At 41.7% G+C, this 16,876-nt stretch overlaps 1 protein-coding gene across 1 annotated transcript in view; it reads right to left on the reverse strand.

Moving 5' to 3' along the window:
* ZRANB3 (zinc finger RANBP2-type containing 3) overlaps nucleotides 1-16,876 on the reverse strand; it is a 227,014-nt gene that overhangs the window by 87,761 nt on the left and 122,377 nt on the right. Inside the window, exons 4-6 of the mRNA XM_066346300.1 lie at nucleotides 14,098-14,276; nucleotides 11,742-11,973; nucleotides 10,599-10,684 (exon numbers count right to left, since the gene is read on the reverse strand). Coding sequence (XP_066202397.1) covers nucleotides 10,599-10,684; nucleotides 11,742-11,973; nucleotides 14,098-14,276 — 497 coding nt within the window. The remainder of the gene's footprint in view (nucleotides 1-10,598; nucleotides 10,685-11,741; nucleotides 11,974-14,097; nucleotides 14,277-16,876) is intronic.

Genomic DNA, 16,876 nt, shown 5'->3' on the forward strand with positions numbered 1-16,876 from the left:
AGAGACATTCTTTTAATGTCTTGAAGCTGACAATGACCTATTAACACTTTTGGTGAAAGGCTATAAATATATTCAATATGTATTACTACCCAGAATTCCTCTCTCATAAAAATTTAGACAACTATTTCTCTGATGAGGTGGAACCAGCACAAAAAAACAGTAATAAAGGAAGTTGAGAAAATTTGATAAATCACTATAAAGATATTCTGGGATATTCTTAACCTTTAAGCATGACATCAGGGAGGGCAAATAGTTCTTCCCATAGCTTGGCTTTTTTTTTTTTTTTTTTTTTTTTTTGTATTTTTCTGAAGCTGGAAACGGGGAGAGATAGTCAGACAGACTCCCGCATGCGCCCAACTGGGATCCACCCGGCACGCCCACCAGGGGCGACGCTCTGCCCACCAGAGGGCGATGCTCTGCCCCTCTGGGGCATCGCTCTGCTGCGACCAGAGCCACTCCAGCGCCTGGGGCAGAGGCCAAGAAGCCATCCCCAGCGCCCGGGTCATCTTTGCTCCAATGGGGCCTTGGCTGCGGGAGGGGAAGAGAGAGACAGAGAGGAAGGAGGGGGGGGGGTGGAGAAGCAAATGGCGCTTCTTCTATGTGCCCTGGCAGGGAATCGAACCCGGGTCCCCCGCACGCCAGGCCGACGCTCTACCGCTGAGCCAACCGGCCAGGGCCAGCTTGGCTTTTGATAACAAGATGCTTGGCTGGAATACCTATGTGAACTTTTTATATATATATAAAAGGATATTTATTAAAATCTCCATTTTCTAAGTCTTTCTTACTTTCTTACTGAAAAAAAAAAGGTAAGATGAAGTCAGATACAGGGCAAACCATTTAAGTTCACCAGGTGTCTACAAGATCACAGAGAGCGACTGGGTGACCTGTAAAGCCTTTTTTTAAGCTCTAGAGTGCTCACGGTGGATAACTGAATGTGCTGCCTTCTCAGGTCATATTTGTATTTATACCTTCCTCTAAATTGAATCTAGTACAGTGAATGATGTGAGGGATTCTTGAATATGGCATGTTCAGGTTGAGTGATACTCTCTCTGTGCCTCTCAGATCAAAGCTGGTTACCTATACCAGGATTTCTCATCTTCAAACCTACATATTGTGAGGTCGGTTGGCAATGAGGAACTACCCACACCCATGACCACCAAAAGAAACAGCCCAGGAGCATTTTGAAAAAGTACAACTGTCTGTCAGCCAATGAAATTTCGCCACCCACCACCACACTACCAACCCTATAAATTATATCCCCCCCCCCCCCCCCAGGCAGGAGAAGCTGCACGACTGCCCTGGCCCCTGTCTTGCGGACCAGTGAACCTCACCCGGGAGCACTCTAAATAAAGCTTTTGCTTGTCCACACTTGGTGGCTATGTCCTTCTTTCTTCCTTGGAGGAAAATACCTTACAAATATCAGTATACTTCTGTTTCTCGTTATTTACTTAATAAACTTTATAAAGGCAAAGTTATATTTTGCTCAAGCTTCACTTAACTTTATTTTGAATGTAGTCATGACATTTCAAATATAAAATATGACTCTAGAACTAAATAACTAACCATAACTTTCTGCTTTCTGCAGAATTATAATGTGAAAATCACACCTTCATAGAATCAAAACATTGTGAGAAAAAATTTAACTTAGATGCCAGAAAGTGGCTCAATCTGCATCAGTGTCTATGAAATCGTAGTGCTTTCAAAGAAAAGAGATAACATAAAAGTCTTGAGACAGAATCTGGAATAAAATGTCAATTGAGAAGCACAATAATCTTTAAATGGCTTTCTCTAGTAAACATAAAATAGAGCACAATGACCCCAATCATAAAGCACTTCATAAAGATAAACTTTTCTTTGAAATGGTGTTGGCATTATTAAGCAAGAAAGGAACACGCTTACACTTCTGTCATCATAACACAAGTCCTAATCCAGTTATCATGTTTGTTTTATGAAAGCAAACTTCGACATTTATAGTTTGCAGTAATTGTGACTAAGGGCTTGCCAACAATATCTAGTATCATGCCTATTTAACATTGTTTCTTGAAACTATTTATTATTATTTATGTAGTGAAAGACTGAATTAATTTTTTTAGCAAGAGAGCAGGACAGACAGGGACAGCCACGCAGGAAGGGAGAGAGATGAAAAGCATCAACTCATACTTGTAGCACCTTACTGTGGTACTCCAGCCCGCTGGGAACTACCAGTGTCGCGTGGAAAAAACCTACTCAAGACGTAAACTTATGTCAAGAGGGAGAGAGAGGGAGACCTGCCAAGGGAGGCAAAGAGAGACCTCCTGTCTCTCCTTCTCCCTTAGCTTTTATTGATCAGAAGCAAAACAGAGGTAACAGGATAACAAGGGAGGGAGATCACGTGATAAGGGGAAGAATGATTAATGGCCATGATTAATGGTCGATTTGCTGGCATGGAGAAAGGGCTAAATTAATCAGAACATTCTTTTTCTTTTGCTAATTAACAAGCACAAAGGAAGGGGCAATCCAGAACCTCTAGACTAGGGGTCTTAAACTCGCGGCCCGTGGGCCGCATGCGGCCTGCCAAACAATTTTGTACTGATTTTTTTTTTGTTTTCAACTGCAGTGAGAAAAGTGTTGTGTAACAGTTGCCTTTTGTAGACCTAGTGCGGCCCGCCTAACGGCTGTGATCTTGCTCTGCGGCCCACATGCTGAGTTGAGTTTGAGACCCCTGCTCTAGACTAATTTTCTAAATCCCATTCACATGCATTCCTTTGTGTCTGTGCAAAGGTCACCCACTCACACTTTCTTGGTGTTTGCATCCAAGAGACATTCACTCAAGGCTTTTAACTAAAGTTCCCCAATCTAAGGCATAGAGCAGGGGTCCCCAAACTACGGCCCGCGGGACGCATGTGGCCCCCTGAGGCCATTTATCCGGCCCCCGCCACACTTCCGGAAGGGGCACCTCTTTCATTGGTGGTCAGTGAGAGAAGCATAGTTCCCATTGAAATACTGGTCAGTTTGTTGATTTAAATTTACTTGTTCTTTATTTTAAATATTATATTTGTTCCCTTTTTTTTTTTTTTTTTTACTTTAAAATAAGATATGTGCAGTGTGCATAGGGATTTGTTCATAGTTTTTTTAATAGTCCAGCCCTCCAATGGTCTGAGGGACAGTGAACTGGCCCCCTGTGTAAAAAGTTTGGGGACCCCTGGCATAGAGGGTTCAAGGTTAAATGGGTGATTCCCCCTACACTTTAGTTGTTCATTGATTGCTTTCGCATACTTGCCTTGACTGGAGGTTAGAGGGGGCTTCAGCCAGCCAGTGACCCCTTGCTCAAGCCAGGGGCCTTTGGGTTCAAGCCAGTGACCATGGGTCATGAAAGTCTGAATTTTTAATAGCAACTTTGTGCTAGGTCACCTTAATAAATTCCTGTTTGTTTTGAACAGTTTTTAGCTGATGCTCTCAGATCTTCCAAATGAATACTATCAGTGGCAAATAGTGATAATTTTGCCTTTTTCTAATATTTACCTCTTTTTTATTTTTTTGAGTAACTGAACTCAATTAATGCCTCCAGTATAAAGGTAAACTGTGGTGACAGTGAACATTCTTGCCTTGATTTCACTATTTCATGTGATGGTGGTTGTATGTATAACGATTTAAAAGTACCACTTATTTCATTTCCACAGTGCATCATGCAGAGAATATTAAAAATTTAATCGTGGGCCACATAAACTTATTTCACGGGCTGAATCTGGCCTGTGGGCTGTATATTGGCCATGCCTACCCTTGACTGTTGCATGCTGTGGGGTGGTGCACTCTCATGAGGAATCCCATTATGCCTCAGATAACTGACTTTATATCAGAGACTTCCTTGTTTGTATATTGAATTAAAGGTTTTGATTTTGTAAAGCCAGTATCCATGGCCACCATCACAGCCTCCTGGCCCATGCAGGTTCGCATTGGATTCCGCAGACAGTAATGAAACAACGGAGCTGTTGGGCAGATAAAATATATTATGCTCACTTTGTTAAAGATGGCGCTGCCCACGTGGAAGCCATCGCCCAGGTGATATTAATGTATGTTGGGGGCGGGCTGTGGGCAGGCAGGATCCTTGTAGCCTGAGGCTTGGTTTTAGGACTAAGCCTTTCCCACCCTTTTTGCTGTGGGGTGGTGCAATCCCATCATGCCTCAGATAAGTGACTTTGTATTAGAGACTTCCCTATTTTGTATATTGGATTAAAGGTCTGGATTTCTACACTATAAAGTGGGACAGAACTGGAGCTTGCGCTCTCTTTGGTTCCTGAGATTAGCATTAGAGTAGAGAGCAGAGAGGAGAGCAGAGAAAGGCCACGTGGAGGAGGCCAGGAGAAGCAGCCAAGATGGTGGAGTGCTGAGTGAGAAGCCAGTTTGTGCAGAGTTTGTGCAGGGAGAAGGAAGGAGATGGGGAACAGAGGTGAGTAAGGCTGGTGAGCTAGAAACCTTTCATTGTAGGAAACTCAGATAAGTCAGTAGCTTTGTGAGCACTGAATGTGAGTGGGTTTTGGAGCCCAGTGTGTGTGGTTTTACTTGCCTGCCAGGTACAAGCTAGGATTAAAGATGATGGCCCACCGGTTTTTGGCTCCATTGTTTCTTTAGCGACTGTCCGAATCCAATGCGAACCTGCATGGGCCAGGCGGCTGTGATGGTGGCTGTGGCTACTGGCTTTACAGGAGCCAAGAACTGATGGGCCATTAGCTTTAATCCTAGCTTGTACCTGGTGGGCAAGTAAAAACACACACTGGGCTCCAACACCCACTCATTCAGTGCTCACAAAGCTACTGACTTATCCAAGTTTCCTAGAATCAAAGGTTTCTAGCTCACTAGCCTTATTCATCTCTGTTCCCTATCTCCTTCCTTCTCCCTGCACAAACTCTGCACAAACTGGCTTCTCACTCAGCACTCCACCATCTTGGTTGCTTCTCCTGGCCTCCTCCACGTGGCCTTTCTCTGCTCTCCTCTAATGCTAATCTCAGGAACTGAGAGCAAGCTCCTGGTCTGCCCCCACTTTATAGTGTAGAAATCAAAACCTTTAATGCAATATACAAACAAGAAAGTCTCTGATACAAAGTCACTTATCTGAGGCATAATGGGATTCCTCATGAGAGTGCACCACCCCACATCAAAAAGGATGGGAAAGGATTAGTCCTAAAACCAAGCCCCAGGCTACAATGATCCTGCCTGCCCACAGCCCGCCCCCAACACACATTAATACAATCCCGCCCATCCCAAGCAATCTCCTGGGTGACAGGCTTCCATGTGGGCAGTGCCATCTTTAACAAAGTGAGCATAATATATTTTATCTGCCCAACAGATTTCTACACTATAAAATGGGGCAGAGGAGCCCATGCTGGAGGAGAGCAGAGAAAGGCCATGTGGAGGAGAAGAGAGGCAGCCAAGATGGCAGAGTGCTGAAGGAGAAGACAGTTTGTGCAGAGAGAAGGAGATGGGGAACAGAGGTGAATAAGGCTGGTGAGGTAGAAACCTTTGATTCTAGGAAACTCGGATAAGTCAGTGGCTTCGGGAGCCCTGAATGGAAAGGGAAGTGTTTTCCCACTGTGTGTATTGCCTGCCGGGTACGAGCTAGGATTAAAGCTAATGGCCCACCAGTTCTTGGCTCTGTTGTTTTCATTACCGTCTGTCTGAATCCAATGCGAACCTTGCATGGGCCAGGCAGCTCTGATGGTGGCCACATCTACTGGCCATACAAACACATATCACAAAGAGCTCATTTCTATATTATATAAATAAGAAAAAAGCCCATAAGTTTAGTAGAATGAAAGATAGAGAACATAAACAACTGACAGAAGAAAAAGCACAAATGAGTCTTAATACATGTATGAAAAAATACTTGACTGAATTTATTAGTGTAAGAAGACAAATGTGTATTAAAACTATTGAGGCAGGGTAGTCAGAAGCTAGGAAAATTCCTAGAGAAGTGAAATAAGGCAAACTGAGACAAAATAATTAAACAAGGTCAAACAATGTAAGCAATTTGCAGCCAGCTAAAGAATCACAAAGTTTTATCTTTCCTGACCAAGGACACTTAGGATCAAATAGTTTACATATTACAGACAGTCCTGGAACAGACTGGTCTCAGTCCTGGCCCTCTTCAGTAATGTTCTTTAAAAATGGAACTAAACAAAAAATAATCCTGACCCTTCTTTATGCACATTTTGATGAATCAACATATTGAATGACACCTGGGAAGCTAATGAATATTCTGTTAAGACCCTCGCCTAAGACCTCCCCTAGGATTCCTGCAGGCTAAAGAAAAATAAGAAACCTCAAGACAGAAGACCCAGTGGCACACTGTCTCTATAGCACACTGTCTCTTTCTCTCTTCTCTGAGGGTCACCATAAGACTTGCATTCAGGGGAGTAGTGAGCAAGGGCAGGCAGCTCATTTCAGGCTTACCGCCTGACCCTGTCTCCAAGGCCCCTGTTTTCTCTCACTTCCCAGTAAGCTAACAACAGCCCCAACTTGGCTCACTTCTTTCCTAGAGGGCCAAAGCAGCAGGCCTAGGCTCTCTCCTGTTGCTTCCTCTATCATAAGTCATTTGTATTTCACAGTCCCCAGCTATAATAAACTTACTCTAAAAATCACCTAGACGCATGCTGTGAAATCTTGCCTACACAACCACAAAGTCAAGAAACCACACAGCACCTGTGGGCTCGAGGAAGACTCGCTTCAGGCCCAGTCCCTGTCTAGTCACATTTCCATCAGATCACATTAGCAAGAATAAAATAATTTATATTAGAACATGTTGGCAAAGTGTTGGGAAAAAGACAATCTTACTGCTGGTGGAAATAACAATTGATATGACCTCTATGGAGCAAAATTTGTAAATAATCTATAAAATATAAAAATGCACATTCTACTTCCACAAATTTATCTTACAGATTTATTCCTCTGTGTCACATGAAATATTAAAATAGCTAATAATTATTGAGTGCTCACTATTTCTCAGTCACTGTTCAAGCCTTTATAAATATAGCTCATATACATCTCATAATAACTCTTGAGCCAGAAATAACTATTCTGTTTTTAGAGCTGAAGAAAGTAACATATGGGGAGATAAAGTTACTTTTCTAACACAAAACATCTGGTAAGTACTGAATACGAAAATAAAACACAGGTGGTCTACGTCTAGTCCCACATGCTCTTTGCCATAACACTATCTCTCACCATATGCAAGGATATTCACTGCTGTATTGTATGCAAGAGCTATATACCACAAATAAATGTCTACTGGAAGTAGGCTAGGTTTTAAAAAATGCATCCAAACAGTGAAACACATGTAGCAGTTAAATGGAGTGCCAACTTCTAGTCAAGATGGAGGTGTAGGTAAACATGGTACACACATCCTCCCACAACCACATCAAAATTACAATCACACTACAGAACAACCATCATTCAGAACCACCTGAAATCTGGCTGAATGAAAGTCCCACAAATAGGGAATTGAAGAAGAAGCCGCATCGAGACTAGTAGGAGGGGTGGAGACATGAATGGGCTGGTCCCACACCCACCTGTGGCAGGTAAAAACAGGAAAGGATATCTCAGCTGTATAAGTACCCTCGAGGAGCAAGGGACCCAAGACCCCCATAACAGGCTCCCCATGCCAGGGTTCCAGTGCCAGGAAGAGAAGTCTCCACAATTTCTAGATGTAAAACCCAGCAAGGATTAAGGCTGAGGGAAATAGAAGGCTGCTGGAGTCACAGGGAGTTCATCTTGAAAGGCTTGCCCATGGACTTACACTCACTCTGAGCTCTGGCGCTGGGGCAGCAGCTTGAAAGGAACAAGAAACATATGGGGAGAAACTGAATTGTCTGGCATCAGACGGAGAGCTAAAGGGGTAACTTTCTACTAGACAAAAGTGCTAGCAGAGACCATTGTTTCTTTTTTTAACCCTCTCCCAACAAAGCCAGCAAACGGGCACAATTAACTTGGTGATTCCACGACACCTGCACCATTCAACTTGTGAGCCCAGCCAGGCTAATTCCAATGGCTTTTCCATTCGCATGGCTTGTCTTGTCCCATGCTTCAGACTTTCATAAAATCTCTAAATTAAGCAGCATCTGGCCTCAGTGAGCCCTGGACCTCTCCTTAAATAATCTGAGGTCCAGCACTAGCATCAGCCAGTCTTGGTTCTTAGCTCTGCCTTACCTGGGTACCTCAAAGCCCAGCATACGTAGCAGCAACCTGCAGATTGCTTTGTAGTTCATGCCGGATGGCTTCGGGGCGAACACAGGCAGCGGCTGACCTCGGCCTGTACCTCTAGCGAGGCCCCAAAGCCAGTGCACCTGCTGGACAGCTTCGTATCACCTTGAAGCACCACCAAACCACCCCCACAAGTGACTTACTCAAGGGGCAGACTCAGCTGGCACCAGAGCCACACTGAAGTAAGTCCTACTCTGTGAGGCGAGACCCTGCAAAACTGACCCTCCACAATCATTGGTGGTCACAGTCAATCCTTACAGCCATTTGGCTTGGGGATAAATCCCTCTCACTGATGTGCCAACAATAATCAAAGCTCGACTACAACAGGAGGGTGTACATAGCTCACGTGGTATGTGTGGAGGGGCGCACCTGGAGTGCCAAGGTTATGTGATGGAGAAGGCTGCACCACTAAAGCCTACAGAACACCTACTATGTAAGGCCACTCCTCCAACCACGGAGGCTACCAAAATGAAGAGAAATGAAACATGTCCCAAAGGAAAGAAAAGAATTCCAGAAAAAGAACAAAAAGACATGGAGAAAATCAATTTACTAGATGCAGAGTTCAAAACACTGGTTATAAGGATGCTCAATACACTTAGAGAAAACTTCAAAAAAGGGACATAGAAACCATAAAAAATAATGAGTCAGAAATTAAGGATACACACACACTGACTTATATGAAGAATAACTTACAAAGAATCAACAGTAGAGTATGTGAAGCTTAGAATCAAAACAGTGATTTGGAATGTAGAGAAGTTAAAAACCCCCAATCAAAACAGCAAGAAGAAAAAAGAATAAAATAAGTAAATAAAGATAGTGTAAGGAGCCTCTGGGAAAACTTCAAGAATACCAATATTCACATCATGGGAGAACAGAAAAAGGAGAGAGAGATGAAGAAATTAAAAACCTATTTGAAACAATGATGACAGAAAACTTCCCTAACCTGGTGAAGGAAACAAACATTCCAGTCCAGGAAGGGCAAAGTCCCAAACAAGATGAACCAAAAGTGGCCCACACCAAGACATCAAAAGTAAAATGCAAAAGGTTAAAGACAAACCCCAGCTGGCTGTCTCAGCGGTAGGCCCGGCGTGCGGAAATCCCAGGTTCGATTCCCGGCCAGGGCACACAGGAGAAGCGCCCATCTGCTTCTCCACCCCTCCCCCTCTCCTTCCTCTCTGTCTCTCTCTTCCCCTCCCGCAGCCAAGGCTCCATTGGAGCAAACTTGGCCTGGGCGCTAAGGATGGCTCCATGGCCTCCACCTTAGGTGCTAGAATGGCTCCAATTGCAGCTGAGCAATGCTCCAGATGGGCCAAGCATCGCCCCCAGGTGGGCATGTCAGGTGGATCCCAGTAGGGCGCATGCGGGAGCCTGTCTGTCTCCCCGCTTCTCACTTCCGAAAAATATATAAAGAAAATCATTGTTTAAAGATATTATTTATTGATTTTAGAAAGACGAGAGAGAGAGAGAGAAAGAGAGAGAGAGAGAGAGAGGAAGTGGGGGAGGAGCAGAAACCATCAAACCATAGTTGCTTCTCACATGTGCCTTGACCAGGCAAACTTGGAGTTTTGAACCAGCAACCTCAGCATTCCAGGTTGATGCTTTAACTACTGTACCACAAAAAGTCAGGGCCCCCAAAAAAGAATCTCAAAAGTAGCAAAAAAAAAAAAAAAAAAAAAAAAGGCAGTTAGTTATCTTCTAGAGCTTCCATAAGACTTCAGCTGATTTCTCAACAGAAACTTGGAAGGCCAAAAGGGACTGGCATGTAATATTCCCAGTTATAAAAAGCAAGGACATACAAACCAAGACTACTACACCCAGCTGAGCTACAATTTAGAATTGAAAGACAAAGAGATTTCCAGACCAAAAAAAAACACACAAAAACCTGATAAAAATATGAATAATAAAATGGCAATAAATACATATTGATCTACAATGGAACCTAAAAGACAAAATAAATGAAGTAGAAAAGATACAGACTCATAGACACAGAGAACATTTTGATGGTTGCCTGTTGGGAGGGGGGCTGAGAGAATGTGTGAAAAAGTGAAGAGAATAAGAGCACCAAAGCTCTCTCAGTAACTGACTGAAAAGATCTCCAATATACATCAGGTGAAGACAGCAAACTGCAGAACAGTGTGTACATCACAGTATTATATATGTGGAAATAAAATAAAAATAGAGTAAAAGTACCATCATATAGTCTTTATTTACATAATACAAAGACAATTATATAAAATTTTATTTGAAGAAATTATTCTGGATTTACCACAAGTTTAGAAAACACTGGAACAATGAATGACTAATAAAGCTTAATGTTCATAGTAAATATGTGAAGAGTAAAGCTTATAGAAAATAGTTTGTCATACCTGACATGTGCATTACAGTATCTTTTGGCATAGTGACTCCATGTTCCAAATTTTTGTGGAAAGAGTGCTTCAATCTGCATAAAAAGCTGTAACGATAGATACAAGTGTTCTCAATATGTTGTAATATTTCCAAGTAAACTATTTTTACAATGATAAATCCAGTTAATAAACAGTAAAAAGTATAAAAGGAGATCTACCTCTCCTTTCTCTGGGTCCCTCCTTTCCCTCCATTGCCCCATTCTTGCCATCCTATTCTTCAGGGATAACTGCAATCCTTTTCTTAGATATACATTTATATATTTTCTATGCCTATATAAAGCATAGGTAGTATATATTCTTTTATTCACACGAATAAAACCATATTATACATATAAAACTAGAATTTGTCCCCCAAACCATGCCCGAGACATTATTAAAGTGCATATATATTAATTTTTACTTAGTTTTAAAAGTTGTATAAACAACGCATTACAATAATAAAGCACTGTTTAAAGGCTACAATAGCAAGCCATTGTATAGATTACTTTGAAATGATTAAAGAGTCTCCTATTAATAGATATATAGGCTGTTTCTAGCTTTTATATAAGTACAGAGTACAAATTAATCACCTAATGTGTGTTTCATTAATGCTTATTCCTCCCGTCTAAGCAGACACTCTATTTGGTCTGCAAATAAGTTCTCTACCTTCCCAAACATGGATCTTAAAGTGAAAGAGAAATGAAAAGAGCTTATGTAATACAGTATAAAATATATAAAAAATATTTTTATGAAAGATACAAAATTGATTTAACTCCAATCCGAAAGATCTTATCATGTAAAATAGACTGGATAAAATGAAGATTGAGGCCAACACAATTGTTATTTACAAATGTGTACTAAATATGAAACCCTTATAATAAAGGTAAAAGTTTTTTTTATAACACCAAGTACTCACAAGCATGACTGAGGTTCACATGTAAATAGCAGATAAAAAGTCAGAGTAAAAGACATATTTAATCATTAAGAGCTGTCTAGAAATTTCCAAAGTACTCTTCTGGCATTTGAAGTATCTAATTTGAAATTTCACAACATTCTGGGGTTTTTGTTTATTAGTTTTTGTATTTTGTTTTGTTTTTAAAAACCAAAGTGTAATGATCTTAATACCTCTTCAGGCCTTCCCAAAGCGGGAGTTCCTGTAAGAAGAATGGCCCGTTTGGCTTTCTGTACTAGCGGCAATAGAATCTTGCTGCGACTTGCACTTCTGGACTTCATGTAGTGTGATTCATCCACTATCACCACCCTGAAGTTCTGATTAGTCAGTGCATGTATCAAAATCTCTGCATCTGTCATTAAGAGACCGTAACCCAGAACTGTCACCTTGCTGGTCGATATTCTCCTAGAAAAGAAAATCCATGAACTTAAAAAAAAAAAACTTTAGTAATCAACTTATAAATACTACAACTATTTGGGGAGAAATATAAAAAAAAAAAGAGGGAAATTAAGAGGACATGGTATCACCACTGAAACCTAATTTCTTTTAAGACTTTATAGTTTTCCAATATGAGTAACCAGAATACAAAATTTAAAATTTGGTTAACCAAATTCAATTTTTTTGTTAAATGGTCTTTGGGGGATTTTGACACCCAGCAAGCTATATTTTATTGGGATAAGAACATTACTTTCTGAGAATATGTGCTTCTATGCACCTATATCATAAATGAAGTGGACACTGAAATTTTAATTAACTATTCTATGAAGTTTTCTGATAAACAGGATAGCCATGTTTTTGAACCCAGGAGCTACCAGGATTTGAAGCTGAACAATGCTTAGTATTGCAGGGCTGTCCAGTACCCTGCAGCACATTTCACATTCCTGGACTCTCTCACTCAAGGCCAGTGGAGTCCCTGTCACAATGACAACAAAAATATCCCCGGTCCTGGGATGATGAAGTGTGGGTAAAGAGGAGGTATCACCTCATGCTGAGAAACATTGGTCTAGAGCAGGGGTCGGGAACCTATGGCTCATGAGCCAGATGTGGCTCTTTTGATGGCTGCATCTGGCTCGCAGACAAATCTTTAATAAAAAAATAATAACGAGGCCCTGGCCGGTTGGCTTAGTGGTAGAGCGTCAGCCTGGCGTGCAGAGGTCCCGGGTTCAATTCCCGGACAGGGCACACAGGGGAAGCGCCCATTGCTTCTCCACCCCTCCCCCTCTCCTTCCTCTCTGTCTCTCTCTTCCCCTCCCGCAGCCAAGGCTCCATTGGAGCAAAGATGGCCTGGGTGTTGGGGATGGCTCCTTGGCCTCTGCTCCAGGCGCTAGAGTGGCTCTGGTCGCGACTGAGCGATGCCCCGGATGGGCAGAGCATCGCCCCCTGATGGGCATGCAGGGTGGATCCCGGTCAGGCGCATGTGGGGGTGTGTCTGACTGTCTCTCCCCGTTTCCAGCTTCAGAAAAATACCAAAAAATAAAAAATAAAAAATAATGATAAAGATATAAAACATTCTCATGTATTACAATCCATTCATTTCCTACTGCTCATGTTCATGGTTGCAGGTGGCTGGAGCCAATCACAGCTGTCCTTCAGGACAACACCAAATTTTTATTGGATAATGCGTAACGTACATGGGTGGATGTATGGCTCTCATGGAAAAATATTTTAAAATATGTGGCATACATGGCTCTCTCAGCCAAAAAGTTTCCTGACCCCTGGTCTAGAGTGTTGCCTGATATTTATTTATTTATTTATTTACAGAGACAGAGAGAGAGAGTCAGAGAGAGGGATAGACAGGGACAGACAGACAGGAACGAAGAGATGAGAAGCATCAATCATTAGTTTTTCGTTGTGCATTGTGACACCTTAGTTGTCCATTGATTGCTTTCTCATATGTGCCTTGGCCCTGGGCCTTCAGCAGATGAAGTAACCCCTTGCTCGAGCCAGCGACATTGGGTCCAAGCTGGTGGGCTTTTGCTCAAACCAGATGAGCCCGCACTCAAGCTGGCGACCTCGGGGTCTGGAACCTGAGTCCTCTGCATCCCAGTCCAACACTTTATCCACTGCGCCACCGCCTGGTCAGGCTGTTGCCTGATATTTAGAACTGTCTCTGTCATTCACCCATCTATAATATTCTTTATTATACTATGATGAAATGATCTGTTTACATATTTGTCCCCCTTTCTACAAGCTTGGTGAGGGCAGGGCAAGTGTCTTATTAATTTTTTTATGTACAGTGCTAGGATCCCAATGAGTTTGTAGAATTAAATGGACAGTTAAGTGCATTAAAAATAAAACAAGTCACTTTTCGTGTTCTATATCACCAGTGAAAATAAAGGACAGAGCCAGTTTTCTGCAGTTCTCCGCCCTCCAGAACAGAGGAGGAGCTCTTAAAGGGCCAGTACCAACACAGTAAGGCAGCTGCACTTTCAGCCCTGGGTCAATAGACTTAATGCTGTATAGAGACTGATTTGCTATATAACAATGTTTGGTGCTTTTTCCCCATAAATATTAAACAGTTGTTCTTACCTAACATCAGTTTTGTTCTGAATAACATTGATTTCTTCTGGACCCAGCTCTGGGATCCATTTCTCTATTTCTTCTGTCCAAGGGTACCTCAGAGACGAAGGGACCACTATTAAAAGAGGCCATTCCTCCTTATAAAAGTAAGCGATGGCAATTGCCTGGATGGTCTTTCCTAGACCCATCTAAATTAAAAATAAATAGATAAATAAATATAAAAGCTAAAATATTTTGAAAGAAAATGTCAAATATTTTATTTAAGAGTATGATTAAAATAATTTTCCACCCTGGCCGACTGGCTTAGTAGTACAGCATCAGCCTGACATGTGGGCGTCACAGGTTCAATTCCAGGTCAGGGCACACAGAAGGAGCGCCCATCTGCTTCTCCACCCCTCCCCCTCTCTCCTCTCATTTTCTTTCTCACTCTCTTTTCCTCCACTCCTGCAGCCAAGGATCAATTGGAGTGAGTTGGCCCTGGGCGCTGAGGATGGCTCCATGGCCTCCTCCACAGGCACTAAAATATGGCTCAGGTTGCAACAGAGCAAGGGCCCCAGATGGGCAGAGCATCGCCCCCTGGTGGGCATGCTGGGTGAATCCTGGTTGGGCCGCATGCAGGAGTCTGTCTTTGCCTCCCCTCCTCTCGTGAAAAAATAAAATAAATAATAATAATAATAATTTTCCAATGTAAAGTCAATTGGATTCCACAATTAAATGGTCAATATTATGAAGACCCTTAAAATTCATTATAAAAATTATCTTATTTTCAAACCACTTGTGATTGGATTTAGAGACAAAATGACCCCCACTTTAAAGTATGATGAGACAAACTCAAACAAAACATGATTCCAAATTAGAAAATAAAAGTATATTAGTGTAATTTCATGTTCCCATTAAGGAAAGAAATGATATATAGCATAGGACAGCTAAGATTTATATAAAATTTGTAAATAGAAAAATAATTGTCTGGCACTATTTTTTCTCTAAAAACAAACTTAAAATATTTATTGACTGACTTTCAGAGAGAGGGGGAGGGAGAGAGAGACAGAAAAAAATCTATCTATTTCTGTATGTACCCTGACTGGGGGTGGAACCTGCGACCTTTGCACACTGAAACAATGCTCCAACCACCGAGTTATCCAGCACGGCCCCTAGAAATAAACTTTTAAAACTTGTAGTTAGATTTCAGTATTTTGCAAAGAATTTTAAATAGTATAACATTCAATTATAAAATAATATATTTAGATTGCAAGAAAAAAAGCAATAATATATGTCAAGTAATTTAGGTATAAAGAAATAATACACTCAATAGGTGGTTCAAAGCTCTTGACTCTAACTGCAATAGAATTTGTTAAAGTGGAACCATCAATGTTTCATCACAATTAAGGCTAAATCACCCATTAAGAACCAAAAGCTTACCCTGGTGGGATAGCTAAGTTGATTAAAGCATCATCCTGATACACAGAGGTTGCAGTTCGATTCTGTTAGGGCATATACAGAAACAGACTGATGTTTCTGTCTCTCTCTCCCTTTCACCTCTCTCTCTAAAATCAATAATAATAATAATAATAAAAAGAACCAAAACTCTGACTCTACAACAGTACAACTATCTAGGTAACTACATCAGAATAATTAAATAGAATACATTAACTTCACGGGTACATTTCATCAATGTTTTTAAAATCACTTAGGAGAATAGTATCAGGTTTTCTTAATGTCTTATTCTATACAATTATTAAGAGTAATTAAGTAACAATGATCCTAATCAACATAAATAATTTCAGTTTCAATTTTTTATGTTGTCATTGCTTTTATATACCAACTGTACACAGAAGATGACTACTTTATGAACCAATGTCACCCTAATACATTCAATAAATAATTTTTAAAAAGACCAAAGAGGCTACACTTTGGGTATGTGCTGTCACTTCCCTGATGGTCGTGTTCTCCTTCATGGGTGGGATTAAGCTTTCTTAAGAAGGGAAAACACTGGATCCAGTGAGGTTAGAAAGGAGGCTGGACTTAGATGGCAGCATGGGATGGAAAACTCTCTCTAAGGACAAGACATTAAGCTGAGGATGTCAGTGAAACTAAAGCTGGACTATGCTCCAAGCACAGCTGATGCCCACGTGGGGGACAGCAAAGAGGAACGCAGTAAAAGGCTCTGCAATGGACAGAAAGCCAGGTCTGAGCAAACGTACTTAAAGATTAGCCATTTCTAGTATTAGCAGTTAAATGTTATGCTTTCTTTTTTTTTTTTTTTTTGTATTTTTCTGAAGCTGGAAAAGGGGAGAGACAGTCAGACAGACTCCCGCATGCGCCCGACCGGGATCCACCCGGCACGCCCACCAGGGGGCGATGCTCTGCCCGTCCGGGGTGTCACTCTGCCACGACCAGAGCCACTCCAGCGCCTGGGGCAGAGGTCAAGGAGCCATCCCCAGCGCCCGGGCCATCTTTGCTCCAATGGAGCCTCGCTGCTGGAGGGGAAGAGAGAGACAGAGAGGAAAGAGAGGGGGAGGGGTGGAGAAGCAGATGGGCGCTTCTCCTGTGTGCCCTGGCCAGGAATCGAACCCGGGACTTCTGCATGCCAGGCTGACGCTCTACCACTGAGCCAACTGGCCTGGGCAAATGTTATGCTTTTAATATTATAGTTTTATTCTTCCCAAGTCCCTAGGAAAGTTTTACTAAAAATCGAATCTTTACAAATGAGATTAAAATGTTATCAACAGATAAATCTAAGTATAAGGGTGTTTTTGTACTAGTTATATTTTTGCAACCATCTATAAGG

Source organism: Saccopteryx leptura, chromosome 7 (assembly GCF_036850995.1).
Source record: "Saccopteryx leptura isolate mSacLep1 chromosome 7, mSacLep1_pri_phased_curated, whole genome shotgun sequence".
NCBI classification, from domain to species: domain Eukaryota; kingdom Metazoa; phylum Chordata; class Mammalia; order Chiroptera; family Emballonuridae; genus Saccopteryx; species Saccopteryx leptura.